The sequence below is a fragment of the Columba livia genome, chromosome 9 (assembly GCF_036013475.1).
Source record: "Columba livia isolate bColLiv1 breed racing homer chromosome 9, bColLiv1.pat.W.v2, whole genome shotgun sequence".
NCBI lineage: Eukaryota > Metazoa > Chordata > Aves > Columbiformes > Columbidae > Columba > Columba livia.
In genome coordinates, this window is record NC_088610.1 from 8,158,023 (window position 1) to 8,184,519 (window position 26,497).

Consider the following 26,497-nt stretch of genomic DNA (forward strand, 5'->3'; position numbering starts at 1 on the left):
GCTGCATCAGAGGAACAGCACAGAACATCATTTTGCTGAAGGAAGATTTTGGAGGGCTTATGCTCAGAAAAGCGTGGTATGAAAGAAGTCTCTGATGGTTTTCATCAGCCAGCCAGAAGCAGCCTGGTATCACAGTGCTCTCTTCAGCTACTGGGAAGACAGAGTCAATCTTCTTGCAGAAAAAGAGAGGCTCGGCCTGAGGAAGACTCCTGCTGCTGGATAAAGATCTCCCTGCTGGATGAAGACCTCCCTCCTTAGCTCAGGCACAGCTCCCAACCTCCATGCTGGCTACCACAGCACAACAGGTGGTACAAGACGCCAAGATTAAAACTGAGCACAAAGATGATGCTTCCCTAGCTCATACACAGAATGTCAACCAATTATTATTACTTGGCTTAATCCCAGTGACACTTTCCACCAAATCACGGGAACATGAAGATCAACCCATGTCCTCCCCTTTCCCATCATCTCCCACCCTTCCTCAAAACCCTGCATCTCGGTAAGTTCCTTTTGGAAAAGGATCAAAGGCTGTGCAATACCCATTAATGCCATTTCTTATACCTCTTCCTTGTGAGGCACAGAGTGCACTATGTTCAACATAATCCTAATTCTCTTGACAAGAAATCAGAGGTGTAAGACTTGAGTTTTCCAGTGCAGAAGGTGCACACACACAGATGAGGGGAGGTGTTCACAGAGGCTCAATCGTTTAATGCAACCAGGCAGTGCAGAATGAAAAGAAAGTCACCTCCAGAGTATGAAAGACTTTTCTCTACACCCCTGTATCTGGAGAAGAAAGGGCTGCCATGTCCATGGAAGGCATGATCTAACTGGTGCCCAAATTACTACAGTAATTAGTGAAAAAACAAGATAAATCCACAATATTAATTTAAAAAGTCTTTTTAAGTTGGTGCAGAATACACAGCAGCATTTGAGGTACTTTTTGAGAAATAATGTGCAGTTCTGACAATCTCCACTTTAAAAGGATGCTGAAACATCATGCTCCACCGTGAACTAAAGCAACACATGAACTGTGGCAAACATACCTTGCAAGGACCAAACAACTCAAGCTGTTTTTTCCAAGAATCAATGGGGTACTTACATGGTAAGGAGGTTAATCACAGTAAGCAGTTTATGTTTCACAAACAAACCAGAAGCTTCCAGAGCTGGAAGCTGAAATGAGACAAATCCAAACTACAAGTTAGGTATGCAGTTTTAGAAGTGTATCTAATCAAAAGCTACAACAAATTACCTGGGGCTTCAACAAAGTTAGTGCCATTTAAATTGAGTCCTCACCAAAGAAAGGTAATTCTGTGTCTTAGAGGATAGTGGCTTGATAAATCCCACACTGTGATTTCTACTGTGATTTAGTTTATAAACAAAGTCTCATGTTGTGGTCATAATGACTTTAAGCTTCTATCAATCTATAGTAAAAAGTGTGAAAACAAGCGTCCTAAGTGTTGACTGTACTGCGTTGTTTTATCATTGGACAAACAGGCAGAACAGACTGAAGAAGTGTACTTGGCCTAAGTGAATTGTGCAATCAGTACAGATGTACAGAAGGTCCTGTATTATCCAAAAAAGGCAACAGCCAAGGTCACTGCAGTGCGAGAACACGAGACAATTTTGGTTAAATGAGAATGTCTGGGGTGTTTGCTAGAATTGTTCTCGGTTGATGGAGTGCGTGGTTAGGATGCTGTAATGTAAATCACTGATACAAGTTTAACAGAGTAATATGTGTAGCAAAAAATATATATATACTGAATGTACTAACCAATTTTTTAGCATTTCATGGCCACATTAAGTTAGTAATATTCTATTTTATTAAAGGATTTGGCTCTTCAGAACTTTTCCACAAATTATATTCCTGGATCCCATGTCACCCTGCTCACAGCTGCGATGAAATAACGCAGTAACTTTCATTTGCAAAATAAGGAAGACAACCCTGTTTCTTGGTATCTGCTTAAATAAAACTGATTCGCTGTACCAATCTTACTTTAACACATCAGAAATGAATGTACCAAAGATAAGGCAAATAGATAGTTTCTATTTAATCTCAGTCTAATTTTCCCGTCAATGTGAAGTCTACTACAAATCGAGGCAGAAAGTAGCCCGCAGCATTAATTTCATTTGCACCAACAAAGAAAGGCTTATCTCCACAAACTTGCTGCCAATTTTTGCCTCTTCCACACTTGTTGTTCACAGGAGGAGCAAAAGTACCTGAAGAAGGATGCTTGAAATACTCTCAATAAATCTTGCTTTGTTTCTGTGTTTCAGAGAACAAGTCTTATGAAAATAGTCATCTATGGGATCTCACAGGGATGAGAGGAGAAATGCGCACTTAAACCTTGTGTTCTTTAATCAGAATAAGTCTGTTAGGTTCAGCCAGCGTTTCCCTGCTCTGATGCATGGATATGCAAACACACAGCTGATCCGATGAATTTCAGTTTTAGTAACAACAGATAATATTTACTTTTGATTATTTGCTTTTGCCACTTTTCCAACTTCTCACTGTGCAGCTTTTAAATCACTTCCTAACTCCCTCTATGCTGCACTCCAGAAAAGGACAAAACAAAGACAACATACCAAGTCAGCTCCTCCACACACCTATAACAGCAAGGACACTGAAAAACGGCCCAAAAGGCTAAACTTGTCACAAAGCTTAGTTTAATTTGACAGTCATCAATAAGGCATCCATGTAAATTAGAAATTCCCACCAGGGTCACATACATTCTCCTACAAAATAAAACGTGTTAAAACAGAGGCCTGTGAGTCCAGAGGATGCTCGTGGTTCCCGGTTGTGGCCAGGCTGCCGCTGCCAGCGGGTCCAGGGGACGCAGCACCAACAGCGGCCACCCGGGAAGCGGAAAGTCAGCTTGCACAAACCTCCTTCAGGAGAACAACCGATAAAAAGGAAAGAGATTTGTGCAGAAAACATCATTCTCCATCTTTCCTGGGAAAACAAAATAGAACGAGAAAAGTAACCCCATTCAAAGAGCAGAGCCTGGAGTTCTGAAGACCAACAATGCTGATGGCCCGTTTTGAAAATCAATGAAGCACTACGGAGGCCTGAGATTATTATTGCTTTATCCCAGTTCAGCCCAGGCTAAGGCGATGGTGACGTCCAAATGAATCTAAAGCCAGAAAGCGCAGATCCAGTAACAGCACCTAAGTCCCCATCCACACATGGGTGTAAACAGATTCTTTTGGTGAAAAAATATTCTCCCAAATTCCCCCTTTTTCTGTTCTACGTAGATCCCATGGCAGGGCTAAAATCTGCCCCAAATTATGCAATAGGTTCTTTCTCACAGTTCCTTTAGCTGAGCCTCTTCCAAATGTTTCACCTTTTATCCAAACTAGTCCTGTATCCTGGTGATAAATCAGCTCCGAGATGCTTCCTGGGACAGAGTCTGTGAACCGTCCACCGCCCGTGCTCTGCGGCACCCAGCGAGGCTTCGCCCTGGGGCTCCTGAGACCGAACGGCGCAGACAGAAGAGGGCATGTCCCCATCCTGTGTGCCCGGCCAGTGACCAAGAGAAACAGCATGCTGTGTGAATGAAACGGCATCTTACACCACCACCACCACTCAAAAGACAGAGGTGGGTAAAGCGGGGCTTCAAAGTTTCACAGCAAGAAAGAGGGCGATTCCCTCAGACTATCATACGATAGGGAAACTGTTATTCAGGCAGATGTTATTAAAGGCAGCAAAATTTTAGCATGGATATCTCCGTGACTGGCTTACAGGCCCACTATTTGCTCGGGATCTTTAAAAAACAATTAAATTAAAGGTCCTGTTAATTCTTCCAAAAGGACAGAAGACACATGGTGCATCTGACAAACACACGTGCTACACATCCTAACACACTAGCAAAGGCTGCAGCTAGACTTGTCAAAACAGTTAAAAAGATTTAGGCATCCAGCTAGTACCAGAATTGATGGCATTTAGGCACCTAAATTTAAGTTTTTTGAAAATTCAAGCCCACACGTTTTTTATTGCTTGTCCCACTGAGTGCAAAGGGAAAACTGAGGATAGGGTTAACTACAGGATTTCAAATCCATCATAAGGTTTCCCTGCTCATTTATATATATATATATATATATATATATATAAAGCATAATTATTATTTAGCCACCTGAGGGCAGAGGGGAATAGGAGCTATTTAAAATTAGTTTCTTAATTATTTAAGCATTAGTCCCCTTCCTCCCGAATCACGATACCTCTGTGACAGTAAGGAGCATAACATGAAAACACGTTTGCTGCCACTGACAATTCCTGAGTCTCTCCTTTGAAGAACTTCAGCCCAAATATCAGGTTAATGGCAGCTTGACACATAGATGCTCCCCAGCAACATACACAGCAAGTAGGACATGCCTCAGTGGCCTCAGACAAGGAAAAAAAGGCAAAAAAAACAAGCCACCAACCAACAAACTTGGAGAAACCATCCAGAGGAGCCTCAGGAAAGGGAACTATCCGCTTTCCCTGGAGAAGCAATTGCCCAGGCATCCCTGTCCAACATAAACTAAATCAAAATATCCATCCCACAGCTGAAGGAGATCTCTGAAACCTGGCAGTGTCACACGCTGGATACTTGAAGGCACATTTGCTTTGTGTTTTGGGCGAGAAATCCAGTTACAACAGCACACCGCAGCTGCAGGGCTGAGGGGAGGAGGCGACGCTCGGTATCTTCCCTCTGCTCCTGTCCCCATTTTCAAGCTTCACGGCTGGCATGAGCTGGTGATCTAGGCAGACACATTAACATCCCTGAGTGAAATGGCACCGTTTGTGGCCTCTGAGACTTTGTCCTCAAGCAGCATTGCCGGTGTGTCTGTAGCGACTGCTGTAGTGTCTATGGCAGGAAGGGGGGTCAAGCCCTGGGATAAGATCTGTTGGATGGTTTTCCGCAAATTGGGGTGCAGCTGGTTTTGGGTCTGGTAAAAAATTTCTAAGGCAAAAGACCTGAGGGTGCCAGTGCAAAGGTCCTCATAAAGTGGAATTGTGTACATCCGAGACATCTGCAAAGAAAGGAAAACTGGATAATATCACTCCAATGAAAGTCAAGAGGTTCAGCTACAATCCAACAGCCCTGAATGACTTCAGACTGGAGACAAGCAACACATTTCTTCAAAAGTCTGGAGAGTCTCTTCTAAAACAGTTTAATGCAAAGATTTTTATGAATGATAATTAAAAAGCATTTGCTCTCTAAGACTGAGCTATTTCCACATATAACAGAACTCTTTAAAAGGCCAAGGAGAAGAGGCCACAGTGAACACACGAATTAACCTTTTGCTCCTGCACAATGAAAGCTACTGAAAGGAATCCGGCGAGCCCTAGCCTTGCTTGGAGTGTAAATATTCAAGCAACCACAGGATTTAGTAATGTGAAAGTTTCTGGTCTAGAAAAGCCGGGGCTGCTACAAAGCAACACAAAAAGTGCACCGGGCAGAGCTGGGACAAGGGTATCGAGTTTGACTAGGAAAGCAGAGATGATCTGTAGGCATTTCAAATGACATCTGCCCATTCCTCCCCACCCGCTAGCAGGTGAGCCATGCTCGGCCCCTTCGCAACACACCTGGTCTACACTTGGCCAGGAAGCAGAAGTTCCAAGGTCTTTCACGTCGCATGTCTCATGCACATGTCTCATGCACTGAGAGGTGCAGTGATTTTAATCCAGCAGTTAGTACCTGGTTTTCCAAGAAGCGACGGACTTTGTAAAGGTCTGGATAATAGTCATTTCGGACTACAATCTGCAACCAGCGGATACGGATTTCTGCATTCATGGAGTCCAGCTGAGAGGAGTAACATTCCGAAAGCTTTTTTATCACCTCTAAAGAGAGCACATACACCGAGAAAGAACTATGACCTACTTTGTCAAATTTGAGGGTCATCAGAGAATAACGAATCATAAAATCCCAGAATCATAGAATGGTTTGGGTTGGAAAGGGCTTTTGAAGATCATCTAGTTCATCCCACCTGTCACGGGCAGGGGCATCTTTCCCTAGGTCAGGTTGCTCAGAACCCTGTCCAACCTGACTTTATGTGAACGATAAGGTCAATGAGGGTTGGGCTCTCTAGAATTCAATTAACTACTCCAGCGGTACTTTCCTACCATCATGACAGAGTACTCACCATGTGGCAGCGGTGACCCATCAAGCAATCTGTCCAAGAAAAGCACTGTTTGGAAGGTTCTCCATTTAGTGAGGTCAGCACTGCTGGCAGCAGCAGCAGAGTCCAGAGGCTCTGTGGTCCAGAGTTTGAAGAGCGTCTCCACCGGTTTGGTCAGACTGGATCCCTGAGATAAGTCTGGCTCAGCTAGCGGAGGTCCTGTAGCATTGAGCCAACGTTCAAACTCCAGTCCTGGAATGAGGAGCACCGAAAGTGTCGAGATGGAGTCCCTGCAGGTGGCTTGGCTGGCTCCAGTTTCAGGACTGCTTCTAGCACAGTTAAGAGAGGTTCTAACCATAGCAAGTCAGACCGACCCATAGTTACAGGAACATAACAGTCTCAGCAGTCACATCGGGCCAGCCTACGCTACATCTGGAAGAGTGCCAGCAACACCTCTGCCAAATTTAACCACGCATTTTCTAGAGCTCAACATTATAGTAAGTACAAGAAACACACACGCTTGTAAGGCAGACAGGTTAACAAGTATCTGTGATCGAACTGTGTTCTAATAGAAACAGTTTTTTCCGTGCATGTATTTCTGTTTCTCAGAATTTGAGGAAGACTGAACAATATGGGGAAAACCTACTTTGTAAAGAAAAGAAAAAAAAAGCAATCTGAGAGGGCTGACTAAACTCCTCCTGCCCACAATCAAAACCAAGCAATTTTACCTTTTTTATACTATATATATATATATATATACACACTATGTACTATATACTATATATATATATATATATATATACACACTAAAACAAAAGTTTCTCCACAAGTGACAGAGAGAACAGAGCCTGGTTTCCAACCGAGCCCCTTTGACCCTTTATCACCCCAGCACTTTCCTAACCCTTGGCAATACCTCCTATTCTACACCATCTACCCTAAAGCTCCTCTCTTGTACCCCTTGAACTGCAGCCAGGCACAGGTTCCCCCGTGCTGTGGTTACCTCATAAGCCAACCAGCGGGCCAAATAAAACATGCAACAGCTGAGCTCACGCTGCAGCTCTTCCCACAGTAGGACCACTCGTCCACATCTCTCCACAGGCAGGTTCCACAGAGCCTGTGGGGAGCTGCTGTCCCACGAGCTGCACTCCACTCCCAGTCTGCTTCAAACTGACCATCGGCTTCACCAATTATTTGCAAGGATGGACACGTGGCAGAATAACATTAGTCTAATTTCTTTAAGCAAGTGAGCTAATAAGCACCCAGTAAATTACAGACCTTTCATAAATCCACCAAAAGCTATAAATAGGGGACATAAGAGAAGGTGAAACATTATGGAAGAGATTTTATATGCATGGATAGGATCTTGGCAAAAGTTAACAGTTCTCAAAGCATGTTTCCTGTAATTAAAATACATGAAATTTCAAAGTATGTTCACCTTTTCCTTGCATTTCAGCACAATGTAAATCTCTCATGCACTGATCATTCTGTCTGCAGTGTGAAATATAAGCTAATGAGAAAGGTAACCAACAGCCACCCAGCTGATTGATGCCAGCATTGTCAGCAATTTAAGACATTCTCATTCCCTCACATAGAGGCTGTAACAATAAATCACCACAACCATTTCTATCACAAACATCTGGCTGTTGCCGAAGGGGTTTGTTTGCCTCAGCATGTTCTTATGCGTCCTCCAAGCCAAGCACAAAATTTATCATGCAGATTTTCTACAGTGTCTATTTACAGTTAATCAAGTAAACTTCCTACCTGCTTTGTTCTCAACACATTGCTCTTTCAGCTCTGGAAAAAAATTCAGGAAGGAATCCAGAAGATCTTGAGCCACAACACTGGTGAATTTGTACTTCTCAATGTAGGCCTGAAACAGTAAAAGGGATAAATTATATTTAAGAGAAAGACAGCTTCCTTTTGATGAACACCTACTGCATGCAATAAAAGAACAGAAATGGAAGAGTGAGAACAAGTGTTTGGAAGGTTTTTTAAAAACAAAAGAAAAAAAAAATCAAGAAAAATATTCTCCCTCCTCCTCCAGATGAGGAACACACCATAATAAAAAAGAATGGGTAGCTGCAAATACATCGACAGCTGGGTAGTTTCTTTTCAGGTACAGATCACAGATAGGTTAACACACCAAGGGCAGGAAGGTTTCCTCACACTTGACACTGGTGAAAAGTCAGAACGCAGCTGGCCCTGACAGATCCACTGACAGATTACCAGCTAAAGTCACGCTTACATAACTATAGATGAGGGAAAGATGGAATGGAGGACGGATGGGAAGAAGAGATGAAAACAACATGCATGCATCAAAAAGAAAGAGCAATGAGCCGTGTCACATTTCAGAAACAAGTCAAGAGATGACAATTTTCTTTAAGTTTTGCAAATATGCTGCAAGACACCAAACCTCCCACAACGCAGGAAGCCATACTTTGTCACCCTGGCTAAAAAAACCACAAGGTGTTACTGTTTAGTAGTGAATGAGGTCACATTATTCCAGTCATAGATAACCTATGCTGGAACAGCTTTCCAATTATTTGGAGCACAGACGAGAGGTAACAAAAAACACTACTACTCTGTATTTGGCACATCATAAGCTCAGCATCTGAGGTGAAAGAAGAGCATGAGCACATTTACTTCAAGAAATCTCAAGAAAAACCTGTCACACATAGAAAGAACCATACATATGGGCTCACACCGTTCTTTCAGCTCAGACACTTTATTCAACTTTAGCCCTATCAATTAGCCACAGTGGAAAAAAAAAGCAACTCTAAATCTGAAGAAAAATGCGTGTTTATTCACACTCACTCTTAGGAAGGAGTCAAAGTGTCTCGGGTCACCGCAGAGCTGAGACAGGTAGTAAACAAAGCAGTAGCCTTTCTCATAGGTGAAGAGGTTCATTAAATTACTAGGGTTTACACCTGAAAGGAGAAGACAACAGCGTTACAAGACACTCTATTGAGAACATTCATTCCCAACCATTCCAAGTATACAAACCCCTTAGAGATCACTGAGTCGAGATGCAGTGACTTAAAACAAAAAGAAAACCCAAGCCTGTTGTCAGTACATTTAATTTACAACAGTAAATTAAATGGAAACAGTCCAAACATACAGGCGGAAAAAAAATAAATCATTGTAAGCTAAGTATTAATTCCCAGTTGAACAATTCACTTCAAATTAGAGGTCACTGAAAACACACCTGAATTTGCAGACAAATCCTTTTTTTAATTTGTAGTGCCAAACTTGAGAAATCACCATACCACAGTTTTTTAAAGATATCAAGATAAGATAATAATCAAATCATAGAATAGTTTGGGTTGGAAGGGACCTTTAAAAGACAGTCCTTAGTCCTCTTCCAAGACTTCCAACACGTGCTTTTCCATTCCATTTGGTTCCAATATCATATTCTAGGTTGTTTTAAATATCATTGAGATTGAAGACTGCTTCACAGCTCCAATGGCAATGACAGAACTCGAGAACTCAATGAAGATACACAGAGCTGAATGCAGATGTGCCCCTGGCTCAGGGGACACCCAAACCGCCCCCGCACAGCTCGCCCAGCAGGAGGGCAGGTACCTACGTTTATCTGTATGTTTATCCGCATGCTTATGCACACATCGTTCTTACATCAACACATAAAAGAGGAACATTTAACAGCACGGGATTTTATTTGATGTTTCCAAATATTTTAATTACAAACTACTTTATTTTACATATTCAGAAGCTCAAAACCACACAGCTTGCAAGGCGTTTTTTCACACTCCGCTTCTGCCCAGTAAGTCTGTTCTGTTCTTAAACAGAACAATATTGATAAAGATGAATTAGCCAACTTTGAAGAAAACTTCAAGGCAAGTTTCTTTTTTAACTTAAGACTTATTTACAAGCCAATATTTATTTTTTCTTTCTTTTACAAAGGTTATTTTCAAAACCAGTCTCTTTTGGCCTATATTCCAGCATCGATATAAAGAAATTCTATGTACAGCAGCTTCAGCCAAAAGCAATACCTGGCTCCAGTTTAACCTGAAGCTTGCTGACCGGGTTGTCTTCTCCAAGGAGCTTCATCTGTCTGTGGAGAGCATCAAGGCGAAATGCAGTCTCCAAACACGTGAAGGCAGCTCCTACCCCAGAAACAGGTATATTAATTGTGGGAAAATGACTTGCAAAACCTGAGCTGTGCAGAACTGGCACAGGTACAAAATAAAAGCTACTGAAGGTGTAAAAGACACAACAACAGCAAGAGACAATCTCAGTGATGTAACGGCGGAGAAGCTCAAGTGCAAACACCTTCGCGATTTGTAATGAAAGTCAGAACCTAAACCACTGCATTCACTCATTCTGATTACGCGGCAGGCTGATCTGAAAAACAAAGCAGCATGAAAACTATGCTAAAGTTTACATCCCTGACATCATCTGATCAGTTCTTGCAAGATAAGCAAAGCAGCACTGGAATATGTACTGTACAAGTAAGTTTCAAGGAGCAGTCAAGTGCTACAAGAAAGTAATGCCACTGGCAGAAAGAACAGACACACGATTCCACACTCACTGCCAAGGATATTATTAAGAGAATGTCACCTCTTGGGTGAAAATAGAAAAGCATTAGATTTAGCTGATATAATACAGATCCTGTGGATCTTTTTGAAGCTTTATCCAGCTCCCTACCCACATTGTATCATCAAGTTTTCACCTTCCACTCATTAGGACTTTTTACAGCTGGAACTGAGTAGGCTACTCTTTCTCTTCTAAGTGCAGTGTAGAGGGTTCTGCGCTCTCAAGCCAATCTACCTGTATTACACTGGCAGGTCAACAGGTCTTTCCTATGCCTTGCAGAGGTACAAAGCTGCGGAAAATGGATTTTCAGATTCAGAAGACAGTTAACATCCAGCACTATTAACACTTCAGCTTTCTTTGCTAAGTCTTCAACGACAGGGCTTGTTACAATCTCAGAGTCTTGACGTTCATACATGGGAATGTGATATAAGCAAAATGAGAATTAAGAACCAGGATGTATTTGGAAGACAGAAGAACCTGTCCCGGCAGAGAAAGGGGCAGATGTGCTTCACAGGGGAAAGCAAGAACCAGGACAGCCAGCATTAACAGCAATTACTTCAAGCTGCTGGGAGGAGGATTAAGCAAGACCCAAGAGGTGTGGTAGCCAGTGGACTCCAATTTCTGTAAACAATGTCATTACAAAGACGCCTTTTTATTAATAGCAGAAAATACTCCAGAAATTACATCAGAAATGGCAAGTTTTAGATCAGAATTTTGTCCTAGAAACAAAACAGAATGCAAAGAGAGCTTACTAAAGAACGGTCCAGGGAAAGGCATTTATTAGTTTCCTAAACAATTGATTTTTGAAACAACCAGTTCTAAATTTCAAGAGAGTAGAGCAAAATCAGCAAAGATCTTGTCCTGTGTCAGAGGGACAGACCTAGATGTGGTAGAGAACAGGTCAATATCTTCAGACCTATTCATATCATTGCCATGTAGAACGTCACTCTTAAGAACAATTCTAACCACTAAGAATTAATCAACATAAAAGAGCTTTCAAAGATCTATAGATTGTAACATCTCCATATATGCTCAAAGAGCTTCTTTCCCTAAACTTCATTATCATCAGCTCATCTCCAAAACCAATACACATGAATAAAACCAAAGGCATCCTCCTAAACAGTCTTGCTGCCAAGATCTCCAGGAATTTTTCCAAGACTGTTTACAGCAGACGTGTGAGAATACACATGGTACAGGCTCTTAAGAGGACAAACTAGAGAAGTGTATGTTTCCATTGTTCACTTCAATAAAAATCCAATTAAACTGAAAAGTGATAAAAATTATTTATTACTTACATATTCTAAAGATAGTACTACACAACTGACCTGTGAATTCACTCATATAAGCAAAGGCTGGGCTGTACAATTCTGTACAATTCTCCAGGAAACCTCAAGCAAATAGAGAAGCTACACAATACGTGTGCTTGTTTCCTAAGTGCTATTGCCATCATCCTTTCCAACAGTAGGTAGCTACTACGTGATGAGGATTAGAAAGACACTTGTTCAGCGGATAGTTCTTTCACAACGTAATCACGGTAAGATTTCTTGCACCTTTCTCCGAGTCATTCTCTGCTCACCTTGCTTTGACAGATGAACTGGGAGCCAAGAGCAGCTCCAAAGTTGCTACAAACACCCTTACGAGGCTGCGCTAACACACCTCGTTCAACGCCCCTATTGCTGCATCAGGAATTGATTCCACCCAAAGCCAACACCAGACTCTAAGCATCCAAGATGTTCACTGCACAGCATGGGGCCGTGCGTATTCCACAAATAGATAAGAAAACCCGCTCCCCGCAGACTTTGAGCTTGCAAGGCAAATACTCTATGCAGCCAACTCTCAACTCTTGGTTAGACATATGAAGAAAAACACTTCTGCAGCTGTACCATAGGTCTCGGTGGTGATGCGGCGCTGGGCGTACGTGGCCAGCCCCTCGCTCAGCCACATCTCCTCCCAGGTAGCGTTGGTGACGGCGTTTCCAAACCAGCTGTGGGCGACCTCGTGAATGACATCGATGATCAAAAACTCATCGCTCTCCAGAATGGAGGAGATGATGAAGGTCAGGCACGGGTTTTCCATGGCAACAATAGGGAAGGATGGAGGAAGAAAAACAATGTCATATCTAAAATTAGGGAGAAGAGAGAAGATATGTAAATTACAGCTATTTCAAAAGACATACACAGAAACCTTTTTTTGTTTCCTTAGGGAAGGGTCTTACAAGAGTTTTTTCTGAGTTCAAAAATGCACTTTCTAGACCAGGGGTGCCTGAATCTTCCGATCAGGGGATCACAGGGTTTATTCTGTTGGCCAAGGACTTGCTCACATTTGGATGTAAGACTAGACAGTCTTTTCATCTGCAGCAGATCCAGCACTTCCCAGAAGCATCTGAGAGCCAGAACCACTAAGTTTACTCCACATACACTACCACATATACAGTGTCGAATCCCCAGAGGTTCCCAGGAAAGAGGGAGGCTGGAAAGGTACTGAGTGAATTAATTGATCCTGGGTACCTGCAGTGTCAGCAAAATTACTCTATTCTGTCTGCTTCAGAACTTAACTTTCTAAATTTCTCCACCAATGATCAACACTGGCACACCAGGCCATGTTCTCAGATTATTTCAAGCAACATTTTCTAAGTTAACACCACCACCACATTCTTCCTGGTTACCTTTAGCAAAGAAATTTGTTAAACATTTTCTCCTATCCAAAGAATAAAAGCATTCTCTCAAAAACGTCTTTTAATACATAATCAAGCTTAACTTCCAAAACTATTCATGTTGAGTTTAGGGACTAGGACTCTCAAAGTGTCTGTACTGAGTTAGGTTTTCAGCATCCTCAGGATACCACAATAAATGCATCACATGTCAAGTACCATATGTGAAAATAAATAAGACAATAGAACTGCCATATACTTTAAATGGTGTGCAGCCCAATGTTGGACTTGCCTCACAAAACACTCTAGTATGAAAAACCTTCACTCCTCAGGGAAGAGGCACTGTTTAGAAACCCCCAGTCCTGCCCACCATACCAGGCAAACCAGGCTCATTGTCCTGCTACTGCTAGTGCAGGGAGAAACCACCATAATTTCTCAAGATGCTTTTATTTTGTTCCCATTCCTTGGAGACTTATTAAACTCACCTTCCCCATATATATGGGCCATACAGGCTCTCGGCAGCAGTCAGCCAGCGCTCAACCATGCCAGAAAGCTTGCTGATGGCTGTTGGCAGCAGGCAAGGCTCTGCCCACACTCTGCTCCTGTCAGAAAACAGAAAACATCAGGTGATGCTTCAGCAAACTGAATTATCTCTTAGAAAAAATAGCCTAACTTCTCGCCACACTTCCATGTATGGTAATAGCGCTAAGAGGTCTCACACCAGACTCAAGCCTTTCTTAAGCAATTACTCAATGGATACATGAGAAGGGAGAATCAAAGATGTCTTAAACCACCCTAAGGCACTGAGGCAAGTAGCTGTAATGAGTGCAGGAGACAAGAAGCAACATTTATGAAAGAGGAAAATATCTCTGCCAGTGCAGTGCCACGCAGCTCTTTACACCCCAACTTACTGCAAACTCCGAACACTCACAGCTCACGGTCCCAACTGCTTCTTTATCCACAACTCAAAGTATTTACCACTTGTAAACCTGAAGCACTGCACAGAGCCACGAAAAGCAGATCAACTGACTGCAAATCTCACCTGGGACCTATGTCTGCATGGATAAGGTCTCCTGCCACCAGGGCCACAAGGTAGGCAGGAACGGGATATTCCATGTAAAACTGATATACGCCTTCCTCTTCCAAGTAGGTACTTTGGGTGGCACTCATCAACACCTGTATGCCTGCTGGGGCCTGGAAAACCAACATCACGCATCAACTCCTGAGACGATCACAGATAAATGGCAACACCACAGAACTCTCTGGGTTTTCTTATCTATGCTTAAGAGGATGTACATTAAAAATAATTATTTAGATAACATAAAATGTAAGATTTCTGCGGGGTTTTTAGACCACAATCCACCCAGCCCATGAATATATGCCAAAAAAAACGTTACTCCTCCTATATTGCATGGGTTCTTATGCCAGCTCCCCCAGAAGTGCCCACATATCAAATTATTTCATCTACACAAAATGCAACATCATTTGATGCTGCTTTCATAAAACCTTGGGGTTTTTTTCCTATCAAGAACTGATAGAATACAGTTGAATATTATCACCAATAACTGCTACTGGAAGTGACCAGCAAAATTCTCTCTTTCGTATTAGCCATTTCATGGTTACTCTTCCAGTGTTGAGTACAGGGAAGGCAAGACCCAAGTATGACAAGTGACAGAGTGGCCTTTGTGGCAGTACCCTGATTCTGGCCTAAACACCAGAATGGGATCTAAAAATATCCAGTATTTTTGTATCATACTAAATGTCACAATTAATATTTTCTATCATCCGTACATACACAATGTTACTACGCTTCCACAAGTTAACAGCAGCCAAAGCGCTCCACGAACCATTTATATTGCTTACCTTGACAGTAGCTGAATAAGTGCATTTCACCGCTGGCGTGTCAAAGCAGGGGAAGAAAGACCGGTTACACACCGAGTGGCCCTGCGTGAAGACAAACGGCTTGGCATTGCCATACGTCAGCTCTGGATCCAGCCACCAGATCTGTCGAGACACGATGCGAAGAAGAGGTGAGCGAAAGGGATAAAAATCACAAGGGTGAACTGCCAAAAAACAAAAGCCGAAACCAAGAGGAGTGCGAAGGAGGGGCTGTTTGGCTCCCCAGACGAGCACCGGCCACAGGGCATGTTTCCATTTCTAACAGCACATCTTTCTACTCCTGTTTATTTGCCATGACTGCTCAGAGTAATTTCTCACTGCCTGAACAGCGAGTGGTGCCACACGACACAGCATCTTCCAGCCACTCGCTATTTCTGTTGTGTCAATTTGCTCGTTAATAACGAGCCCCTAAAGAACACCCACAGAACCACCTTCTCAGAGGGAGTACTCTCAATATCTTCACGGTTTTAATTGAACATCAACAGGAGTAGTAGGGGGCAGGTAGCACAGGCTGGAAAACAAAATAAAAGCAAACCAACCCTGAGGCTGAACAGTGTACACAACATTATCTGTGACCCTGACATCGCCCTGCTGGCTGGAGCATCAAACACTTTGACACCAGGCAAAAAAGTCAGTGTATGTAAGAAACATCTGGTCAATAACACCGAAGGTCACTTCTACAGAGTGCAAAAGGAAATTCTGGGTGGTCCCCCCCCCCCAAAAAAAAAAGCCCACCATGAAAACCACTGCTGAACATGTCAGTTTTCAGTATCAAACAGCAAATAAATCATGCGTCAGACCCCCAGCAAATAACTAGAACAGATTAAGAATAATTCAAAAAAGCGTGGTTATTTGTCTCTCGTTTTTTCTGCTTCAAATGTAAAGTTTATGCTTTCCCATGCTCTCTGCCTCCAACTTTTAAGTGTAGGAGCAATTTTAAATAAGGATTTTCTTGTAATCCTAGAATTCAGGAGCTGAACTTTTATGGAAAATATAAAATATTGTGAAACTTGCAATAAAGTTGGAACCACTGAAGTCTTGGCAACAGTCAAGTAGAAGGAATAAAACTTCTGAGTCTGCTGAATTCTTAGATCAAAGCAACCAATAAATCTGAATTCAGGGAACAGCAGTTAGTGCAGATACCAGTTCTGCTCCTCAAGCAATGAAACACTTACAGAAGAGAAGCCTGGGCGCTATGTCTGCTCTTGTTTTAAGGACATATTACAATTCTGTCTCCTAGTTAACCTCTCTGTGTTCTGCAAGTCAAAGTTTTCTCTCTGTCCGTCTGTCCTATAAGGTTACTCTTCATTATCTTCTTTTCTTGCCTTTAGAACAGGGCTGTCAAACTCATTTTCACCGGGGGCCACATCAGCCTGGCGTTTGCATTCAAAGGAGTTAATGTAATTCTAGGACTGTATAAATGTAGCTACTCCTACATTTATGCGTTAGACCCTTCTTCTCAGACACCAGTGCGCTCCTCTCCCAAACCATCCCCTTCAGCAGCCCCTGGGGATCAGTGAACGGCAAGGAAAGCAAACAGACTGTCAGCAGCTTCATACAGACGTTCACACTTCCACTGGCAAATGTCTGGGGTGTGTTGTTGTTGTTGGGTTCTTTGGTTGGTTGGTTGGGGTTTTTTTGTTTGTTTTGGTTTGGTTGGTTGGTTTGTGGGTTTTTTAGGTGGGAAGCATTACAATATTAAAAATCTTTATCTAAAAGTGAAGTTAATCTCAGAGCAGCATTCTTATATTGGCATTTGTTTTAAGATTACCCTGTTGGGCCAGCAACATGCTTACAGCGTGACTTGTCCCTCCCTCACACCACGAGGGGTAAGGCTGTGTAACTATTCAAATCCACGTGCTGCATTTCAGCAAATCACTGCCAAATCCCCGGCTCGCTGCTAAGGTGCAGTTCATGGCTACAGATTTCCACTCCACGCACACCTGCATTTCACGGCAATGAAAATCTTCTCTGCAATACGACATTGTGGAAATGGAGACAGCTACTCCAGAAGGCATCTGGGGACCCAGGTCTCATTAAAACCCACAGTTTGAAACTGAAAGATTCACATCGGAACACACATTCACCAAAAAAAAAAAAGTAAGTTCTGCATCTTAATCCAGGGTAGTAATTTTCTAACGATCCAGGAAGGCCACTCAGAAATCAAGTTTTTAAAGATCAGCCCCAATACCAGCTTTTAAAAACACTCCTCTGATGAGTGGCTTTGAGCTCGTATCACGAGTCAGACTCACAACCTGCATCGTTGTCCCTGCTGCAGAGACTCACCTTCAAAACACTGTTTCCTTTGCCTTTGAGAGGCAGAAAAGGCTAATAAAGAAAATGCAGAGACAAGACACCACCAGGCCTAAGTTGCAACAGCAGAGTAAGAAGGAAAAAGGCTTGACAGACAATGTCTTCAGAGCAGAGATAAAGGGAAGCTCTCCCTGACCAGCGCAGGAAGAAAACATAAGCAGGAAGCAAAAGGAAACTGAGAAGTTGATTCTTGTTTACAAGAAACTCCACAAATTAAGGATCATTTATTTTCAACCACTCCCCCTTTATCTGGCATTTGGTTGAAGTTAAATGAAGCAGCAGCCCCACAGGCCAAGAGGGAAAAAACATTTGCAGAGAATGAAGTATTTTTTTCCCCTGTTTCCTAATGTCTGCAGCTACATGGCAAGCTGGTCTCTCTTTCCAGATGCACTTGGAACAATGATGAAAGTTATCCTGAAACAATATAAATAGATCTGTAATATAAATAGACCAGGCTGTGCTGCTGGGCAGAGCGGGGAAAATGAGTATAAGCAGAAAGGAGCGCGAGCACAGGGCACTGCTGGGGCGGGGGCGGACCAGCACCCACAGACAGAGCAGGGTTTGGGGCCATATCATCTGCTCTGCATCCAAACCCCTCCTGAGCTCCCCGCCAGAAACATCATCATAACGCTCAGCATTTTCATCTAGTTTTTCATGCATACAGGAGAGCTGCTTCACACATTAAAGCTGTTCTATGACGCATTTTAAGTAACAACTGCTGCTTAGTTCGGGCAGCCCAGGTCTCCCCCTGCCCACACGCTGCGAAGCAGTTCACAGTTTATAAGACACCTGCCAATAACATAATTTTTATTGATTTAGATTATAACCTTTTGTCCAAATCCAGCAAACGACAAAGGAAATTATAGCTAAGCCTCTTTCAATTTTAAATCTCTCTGTGTTTCTACCTGCATGACTGATGGAGCTCCCAAGAAGAGCCGCAACGCCACAGCTTCTGCTCTAGACAAACAACGGGCTGCTCCATCTGAGGACAAAGTAAACCGCACACCTGAGAGGCGGAGGATGTGACAGGAGCAAAGGACCGAGGAACCAGGACAAATCCACGGGGAAGTTCCCAGCACTGCAACAAGGGGCCGTTCTTTTTGCTGAATCCTGAAGATGAGGAAATGCTGTTGGTTTTTTATGCCAGAACACAGAGCAGGGTTTGCATTTAAGGTTGACACGGGAAGAAAACAGCACTGATGTTAACACGTGTGCTGCCAAATCAGAGCTGTGACGCAGCGGGTAAGAGACAGATGCAGATTTTTCTCCCTGGGGAAGTCTTATGAAAGAGTATTTGCAGGACCAAGAAGGGCAGGCTGAGTGAAAAAAGGGGAGGAATAGCAGGAGTCCTGCCGCTGCCACACCTGATCAGCGTGTGCCTTCAGCCCACGCCACGAGACACACAACATTCGTGACAGTCTTGCTTCTGAAGTGAACTGATGTACCGAGCACATGGCTTCCTAACAGCACAGGGAGCTGGAATGCTCTGTGAAAGGCAGATTTAATCTCTCAGCTGTCTCTCAGTGTCCATCAAACAACAAAAGATCTTGGCTCATTCCTCCACATGAGAAATAATGGGACAGTCAAATAACACACCCAGATGGCTCAAACCAAGTATATCGAGGCAACAGGTTTCCAATTTTAAATAGACTACTGTCTCCACTGCTGATTTTACTGCCAACGCATTCATGCTGCACTGCAACACGAATTTACTGTTTCATAGGTCCCACAAGTATGGTAAAGGTCCCATACATAAATAAATAAACCCTGACCTAAAAAGATTATATTCAGAGAAAGGCCAAAAAAAAAAAATAGAACTTTTTCAAAGAGGGGTCTAATGCTGTAAAGTTGCTTCACTTGTGCAGAGAAAAGGAACTGCGAGGAAATGTACTAGACATGAGCATAAACCATTTCACACTTATACACACAGGGGTTACTCGTCCCTATTAAAAAGCAACACCAGGCTGAAAAACAGCAATGCCGGATAGCGCTACAATAGCACGAAATGACTCCAGATCCAAAATAAAATAGTTCAGCATGCTGAACGGTGAAGGGCTGGAACAGGTGCTACTCGAGGACGAATATTTTGCCAGCCAAAATCTACAATAGTGAGAAAGGAAACGTGGTACAATTTATGTCGGTGAGCACGCCTGCTTCTGCTTTCCAGTATCGCCCGAAAAGGGCAGCGCATGCCCCTGACACCGCAGCCATCAATCACCTCTGGCACCAGTCCTTGTAGCTGCATTGCAGCTGAAGCAGTACAGGTCATTAACGGTGCAATAAAGACTTCAAAAAACAGGATGAAGAACATCAAGTTCACATCTGATCCAGGGGAAGCGCGACGAACAGAGGGAATGCAAAAAATGTCCCACTCTCAGCATCCTCAAATACGTAACGTTCACGCTGGATTGTGTGCAGGACCAAGTAGGCAACTTGTTAATGCAAGGTGAGAATAAATGAACATTGCATCAATCAGTGCACCTTCCAGTGGGCTTCAGGTAATTTCTAAAGCGGAGACTCAGATCACTACCACATTCCCTTTGGCAACAGGGCAGGCAAAACCCAGGAGAAAGCACAGACCAGCCCGAAATAAAACAACTTGTTCAAGAGGAGGAAAGGATGTTATCCTGTACTTTGGAAGGTACAGCTCAGCCAGGCTGGTTATAGGGAATGCAGCAACATCAAATGAGCTTTAAAGCCTTCCCACCACAAACAAGGCATAGTGCGGATGAAACAAACAGGTTTCTTCATAAAATCTGGAAAAAAAATAAATCCTGAGAGCACCACTGGCCCTGAAATACATCACCCACGTACCTCTTCAGTGCAGGAAAACTACAGCAGAGTATCGTACAAGGAAATATTAAAAGCAGGAGCTCCAGAGGTGAAAATGAACAATAGTGGATCTGAATTTTGAAAGTACCAGAATTCCAACTCATTTTTGCACTTTTAGGGAAGGACCAGCATGCTAAAAGGAAACTTCTGACAACAAAAATCTTAATGTGGAACTCACTATTCTGAGTGAGCCAATCCATTGAGCGTAGCCAGATCATTCTGAGGATGAAGTTACTTTTGTGAGCTTCAATTGTAGTATTCAACTGAGACAGAAAAAAGGTCCAAACAACTCATTCTATTTAGCAACACTTTCCTCTCACAAGGAAAGCCCTAGCATATACTTGCTATTAGGTTATTTGGCAGGAAACCAATAGGTTCAATTCCTGTTCTTGTGAAATACATCGTAGCAGTCAAACAGATCCACACATTCACTGGTTTTGAGCAATGCAGCCTGCAGGCTGAGAGTCAATCCCATTAGTCAGGACAGAAATATCAAAGTTGCAAGACTCTCAAAAAACTATTCCTTTTGCAAATAGATTCATGAACCACACAATGAAAACCATGTTAGTTTAACTCCTAGGCTGAGTAGACTATACCGTAACAGAAACCCCTGCTAACTTTCCATTTTCACTATCACAACTTCTTGAAACCAGAAGATCTGCCAGACAGCACCTAAAAGGCCAGGAACAAAGTGCTTTTAAATAACAAGGTTTAAAAGAAGTGACAGAATTCACAAAGCATGTCACTACTGAAGAAGGCAAACTCATGGGGACAGGGAAACCTCCCATGGTCACAGCAAAATGGGTGTTTGGGGCCATTTCTCATCCTTTGTTTTTTTTTTTCCAGCAGCTAACTTGTAGGAATACGTGGAATCTCCCTCTGCTCTTCTCAAAGCTCCTGACCACGGCTCGTTGGAACACCAGCCTAGGTGCGCAAGGCCTGCTTTTGTAAACACCGGGCAAAACCCACAGGGAAACCCAGGATTTGCAGATTACGTAACTTGTCCCAAGTAATTCAGTCAAAGCAGAGAGTTTTCGAATGTCTATGCTCCTCGACAGCAACTGCAGCGCCCTTGAAGGGCAAAAGCCTCCAACGTTCCTATCGTGACCGGGGATGGGTGGCCTTGGGGCTGCGGCAATGGGGTGAGAACGGAGGGCAGCCGGGTCGGTAGCAGGGTCGCTGGGGACCGCGGGCAGGGACCGGGACCGGCACCGGCACCGCCGAGCGCTCCGGCGGGCAGCGGACGGATGCTGCAGACGGGCGGGCAGGCAGCTGTCAGGCGAGGATGGACAAGACGGGAACACAACAGGAGGGGCTGACACGGAAATACCTCCCGCTGCCTTCACTGCGGGGCCGGGGCGCCTCCCCGACGGCCAGGAACGCCAAGCAGAAAGATGTGCGAAAGGCACCGCCAAGTCTCTCGTTTTACCTCCCCACCTCTGCCCCGCCGCCCCGCACCTCCCGGGTCCCCGATACTCACGGCGGGGCCGTCGGCCGTGGTGTAGCGGACGATGATCTGGAAGGGCTGGTGCGGCTGGAGGGCGGCGGGCAGGGACACGGTGAGGGACGAGCCGTAGTCGGTGAAGGGGTCCACCCTGAAGCCGAGCGGGCAGGCGGCGCAGGGCGGCTGGGCGAAGAGGGGCAGCGGCGGCGGCGGCTCGGCGGCGGGCGGGGGGCTGGCGGGCGGCTCCCCCGGGGGCGCGGCGGCGGAGGGCAGCGGCCCGGCGGCGATGCAGGGCGCCGAGAGGAAGGTGGCGGTGCAGGGCGGGCTGGCGGCGCAGGGAGGCGCGCAGGGCGGCGGCGGCGACGGCGGCGGCGGGCAGGGCGGCGGGGGCAGCGGGGCCGGGGCGGCGGCCTCGGCGGGCGAGAAGGCGAAGGAGCAGGGCGCTTCCCCCGCCGCGGCACGGCGGTAGGAGGCCGAGAGGACGTGCAGGGCCGGGTGCACGTCCAGCACCAGGGCGCGGGGCTGCGGCCGCAGGGCGCAGAGCTCCAGCACCAGGCAGCCCGCCAGCGCCCGCGCCTCGGGCCGCAGCTCCAGCCCCAGGTGCAGGTGGCGGAGGCTGAAGAGCTGCGAGCTGGAGGCGGACGCCACGTCCGGCGGCGGCTCGGGAGGCGGCGGCGGGGCCGGCGGCGCCTCCGGCCCGGCCGCGGAGCCCTTGCGGCAGCAGCACAGGCCGGGCGGCCGCGGAGCCGGAGCCGCCATGGAGCGGCGGAGGAGGAGGCGGCGGAGGCGGCGGCTGCTATGTGAAATCCATGGGCGGGCGGAGAGGAGGGGAGGCCGCGGCGGCCGGAGCGGCCGGGGCGGGGAGGGGGAGCGAGGGCCGCGCAGGCCCCGCGCGGCACCGGCCGAGGGAGCGCGGGGCGCGAGCCCGGAACGGCCAGCAGCGCGCACGGCCGCCAGGGGGCGCCGCGCGGAGCGGCGGGGGGGGGGGGGGCGCGAGGGCAGCCCCGCCCCGCCCGCTGCGCGCGCACCGTGGGGGCGCCCGCCGCTGCCATCTGCGGGGCGCGCGCGGCAGGTGCGGTCCTTGCGCGCGCGCGCCCGCCCCTCCCCGGAGCGCGCCGCGCGTGCAGACGCGCACCCCGCGCGAGCCCCACCGCGCTCGCGCGCACGGAGCGGCAGCCCGGCCGTGGCCCTGCGCACCCCGCCCCGCCCCGGCGGACACGGGCAGCGCATCCCCGCCCGCCAGCGGCCCCCCCGCCCGCGCTCCTCTCGGAGCCCCGTTTACAAGGCAGGTTAAAGCGGGCACCCTGCTCCCACACCGCCTGGTCCGCCCGGCCCCTGCCCTTGGGCGCAGCTACAGTGCCCCACGGGGCTCCTTCCCGCCCCCCCGCAGCCAGCTCTGCCTCCTCCGCACAGCCTGAACGCTCCACTGTCACCTCCCTTCCCCAGCTCCAAGACAAACCGCAGCTCTTATCCCACCCGTACCTATTTCTTCTATCCTGCTCCCGGTCACACTCCTCTCATCCAGCCCACAGTCCAACCCGAAATAACCTCCCTCTACCAGCACCCCATACACCCACTTTCTTTAATCTCTCCCCTCCCACCCTGGCTGCCTGCCTCCCTCCAAACCACCCCCAGCTCTGAAATAACATGCTTTTACTCTTCTTCAGCCCCCCTTCTTGGGGCAATCAATCACACGCTGTCCACTGCCGCCTTCCTAAAGCAGAAAGGACAGAAACCACAATTATAATCTTTATCCAACCGCTCGTTGCAGTGCGGCAGTGGTAGGAGACAGTGATCTGGGAGGAAGTGTGCTGGAAGTTACTGTGATTTGAAGAGCAGTGCACAGGAACTCCCTCCGCCCCATGTAGTGACGCTTCTGTAAGTTACTTTCACTGTTAGACTTTGCCTCAGCCACCTGATGACTTTCCAAGGCATGACTTTTGGATGACACACGAGCATTTACTACATGGTTGTGGGTTTAAGGAACCCGCAGTGGTACAGCAGCATCTGCACCATTTCCCAGTTGAGTTTCCATTGTATCATCATAGTGGAGGCAGAAGCTGTGGCCCCAGCACAACGTGGCTGCTGTCTCATGTGAACCAAGGGTAAACCAAATCACAGCACTACCCTAGACCAACCTGAAGCTGGGACTATAAAGAAAACCTTTGTGAGATTGCTTATATATAGTAAAACACAGGCTGCCGTTGCAGTAAAAAACAACAAGGCAGCATTCAGAAAAGGTCTTTGCTTGCTGAGGGCATTACAGCCACCCTGTATCTTCTCAGTGTGTTCTTTTGAACCACCTTCAAGAAAAAGTTCTGCTTCTGCCCAATCCCCTTCTAGCTAAGAGAAACTTTCTGTCCTGCCACCTTTTCTCTCCACATCCTCCTTTTAGAAATCAAGTTTTCTGCAGTTACCCTTTTCGTTCCAACACCTTCTCTCCCATCATTTGCCTTTTGAAACAATTGTGCTTTCTCAGACTCTGTTCCCAGTGATGTACTAAGACTGCTTCATCTCCCTCCAGCTTTCATCCAGGGATAACCCACAGACCACAGCCCCAGCCGCTCCAGATCTGACCCTGGATGATCTTCACCACAGCTAACGGCGAAGTCTCCTCAGGTGTCCAAGCTTGCACAGCTTCAGGACCTGGCTTTGGACTTACACCTTTTTAACTGCGAGCAACCCCTTTGGGTCATTTTAGAAGAATCCTGTGTTTTGATTGAAGTCCCAAGCCAGTGCAACAGTTCCACTCATCAGCTAGATGAGTGGAGCAGAAACACATTCTAAGAGTCTCTAAGCTTATGATAATGAATCGGGATCGGCCGCACTCACTGCATTTGGACAGAATGTGCAAAACTGACGCATCTGAAATTCCCAGGGGTAATACAGCAAACCAGTTACCTCAGGCCAATCTCTAGTTGCACACCTGTTGGTCTTGGGCCACAGCCTTTGCTATATACTAAGAAGAATGTGTTATGTCCATGCTATTTTGGGTAAGATCCCTTTAAGGAAAGCCTCTGTCCCAATCCCAGTCTTATTCTACTCCTCACAAGATGAAGTCTTCTCTGGGATATCACACACTAAATTCAAAAGCAGGACCCAATTCCTGAAAACCTCTTGCAGAATGCTTCAAAGATAAAGATATTTCAGTCTTATTTGCAATTATTGATGTTTTTTTTCCTTCCACTTGAGTGACAGGGCCCTGGGCCAGGCTTCAGCTTGCTCCTGTGGTTCAGGACAAAAGCCAATAAAAAGAATTACTGTTGCTCAAGTGAGAAGCAACACTTCTGTACTGTCAGTGAGACAAGTGCTAAATGAAGCAGATAAGTAACTACAGAAGAAATAACATTTCCCTGTAATAGTCTGTCTCCTTAGTTCCAAAGTAACAATGCTGGAGCTAAACTTTAACAAAACAGTTGAGCTAATCCCTGCTGTCCACAGGTGACTGTTCACCTGCTCCACCGCAGACCCTTGTTTGACACCTTGTTGGGCTATTCCAGCTTGCTGAAGCAGCAGGAAAGTATTCACCTTTTTAGGGGAGTAACTGGGAAGCAGCAGTTTGGTGCAACGAATCCTGGGTGCAGTTTCCTCTCATACCTACGCTAGTGTTACAGTTGGCGCCTACTGAAAAGAGCAGCCTCACTTCACCTCCCTTCCAGCTGTGCCTTCCTGTCTCCTTCTTTGTACAGCATTCCTGCTTTTGGAGGGTGAACTTTCTGCAAGTTATCTTTCTGAACAGGGTCACTGCTGGACCAAGCAAGAGCCACTGCTGGCATCAGGAAAGTGGAAGCAACTCCCAGCCTGGAAGAAGAAGGAGGACAAGGTCAGGACGGCTCCCCTTTTGCCCAGACTGCCATTACCTTAGCCTTAGCTGCAAAATGAAGCCAGGCTCTGGCCCCAGTGACATTTGAGAAATAGGTACATTAGTCCTTTTTCTTCAGGGGAAATACTGAAGTTTGTGGGGTAAACTCAGTTCTGCAGGGCCCAAGACAATCCCATCCTCAACAGAGTAGCACATGAAAACTGAGTGAACTCTTTTAACCACAGCTTTAGGCAGATGCCTTTCACTTTCTTTCCCTCTCCCCTTAATATGTTCAGCCTTCATCTTCACATTCTACCCAGCTCTACTTTTAGGAAAGAAGCAGGGCATTACCCCTTTGGCCTATCACCCTGCTTCCTCATGCCTCTCCACAGTTCCTTTTTGTCCTCAAGTTTCTGATTATAAAAGAACCCCCCACCTAGCTGGGTGTTTTTTGGAGACAGGCCTATTACCTCTCCCTTTTGTAACCACAATGTACAGTCACACTCTGTTCCCTGAACCGAGTAACACTGAGTAAAATGGTGGCCAGGCCCTGACAGAGAGTAACCTTGGGTCCAGGGCTATGAGCAGGGTAAGATATGTTAGTTAATTCTTGCTTGGGATAAGCCTCACTAAAGAACAACTATAATAAATGATGCTTTTTGTGCTAAATTCAAGCTGCAGTCTAGGCTCTATAAATGCCATCATTTGCCTGAGGTATTGGTAGGTAGAAATGCCTGTTGCTGTGGCTTCACAGCCATGTCAAAATATAAACAGTAACACCTGCAGGTATAGCCAGTGGAAAAAATCTGAGCCTGAGAAGGATCTTCTGCATTCTGTCTGACCTCCCCTTGCTTCCTCGCTTCAATACTTGCACTGTAAATTACTACTCAAACATACATATATT

General features: G+C 45.8%; 2 protein-coding genes and 1 long non-coding RNA gene across 5 annotated transcripts in view; 1 reads left to right on the plus strand and 2 right to left on the minus strand.

Annotated features, from left to right (window-relative positions):
* Window positions 1-4,504: 4,504 nt before the first annotated feature.
* On the minus strand, window positions 4,505-22,718 carry RNPEPL1 (arginyl aminopeptidase like 1). 3 transcript variants are annotated; one of them, XM_065073662.1, is made up of 11 exons: window positions 21,828-22,718; window positions 15,167-15,307; window positions 14,346-14,497; window positions 13,789-13,905; window positions 12,537-12,772; window positions 10,110-10,223; window positions 8,914-9,026; window positions 7,861-7,969; window positions 6,124-6,351; window positions 5,679-5,821; window positions 4,505-5,010 (listed from the first exon to the last, which is right to left on the minus strand). In XM_065073662.1, the coding sequence occupies exons 1-11, from the start codon at window positions 22,548-22,550 to the stop codon at window positions 4,738-4,740; spliced, it is 2,349 nt and encodes a 782-aa protein (XP_064929734.1). In that variant the 5' UTR covers window positions 22,551-22,718; the 3' UTR covers window positions 4,505-4,737. The 3 variants fall into 3 exon arrangements, 2 of the variants coding, with proteins under 2 accessions (XP_064929734.1, XP_064929733.1); XM_065073661.1 differs by having other exon boundaries at window positions 4,700-5,027; window positions 21,828-22,681; XR_010474628.1 differs by having other exon boundaries at window positions 4,775-5,010; window positions 5,567-5,821; window positions 21,828-22,681.
* Window positions 21,701-26,262, plus strand: LOC110361823 (uncharacterized). The gene is made up of 2 exons (XR_010474630.1): window positions 21,701-21,906; window positions 24,316-26,262. It is a non-coding gene; the product is annotated as an uncharacterized LOC110361823 (long non-coding RNA).
* ABCC5 (ATP binding cassette subfamily C member 5) overlaps window positions 25,518-26,497 on the minus strand; it is a 47,872-nt gene continuing 46,892 nt past the window's right edge. The window contains exon 31 of the mRNA XM_065073660.1: window positions 25,518-25,592. Coding sequence (XP_064929732.1) covers window positions 25,533-25,592 — 60 coding nt within the window. The 3' untranslated portion in view covers window positions 25,518-25,532. The remainder of the gene's footprint in view (window positions 25,593-26,497) is intronic.

Coding starts and splice junctions, on each gene's coding strand:
- RNPEPL1 (XM_065073662.1), bottom strand. CDS start 22,550: ATGGCGGCTCCGGCTCCGCGGCCGCCCGGCCTGTGCTGCTGCCGCAAG. Junction 10,224..12,536: donor CATCACCACCGAGACCTATG/GTACAGCTGCAG, acceptor TTTCTGGGGTAG/GAGCTGCCTTCACGTGTTTG. Junction 5,011..5,678: donor GTCGCTTCTTGGAAAACCAG/GTACTAACTGCT, acceptor CTTTCTTTGCAG/ATGTCTCGGATGTACACAAT.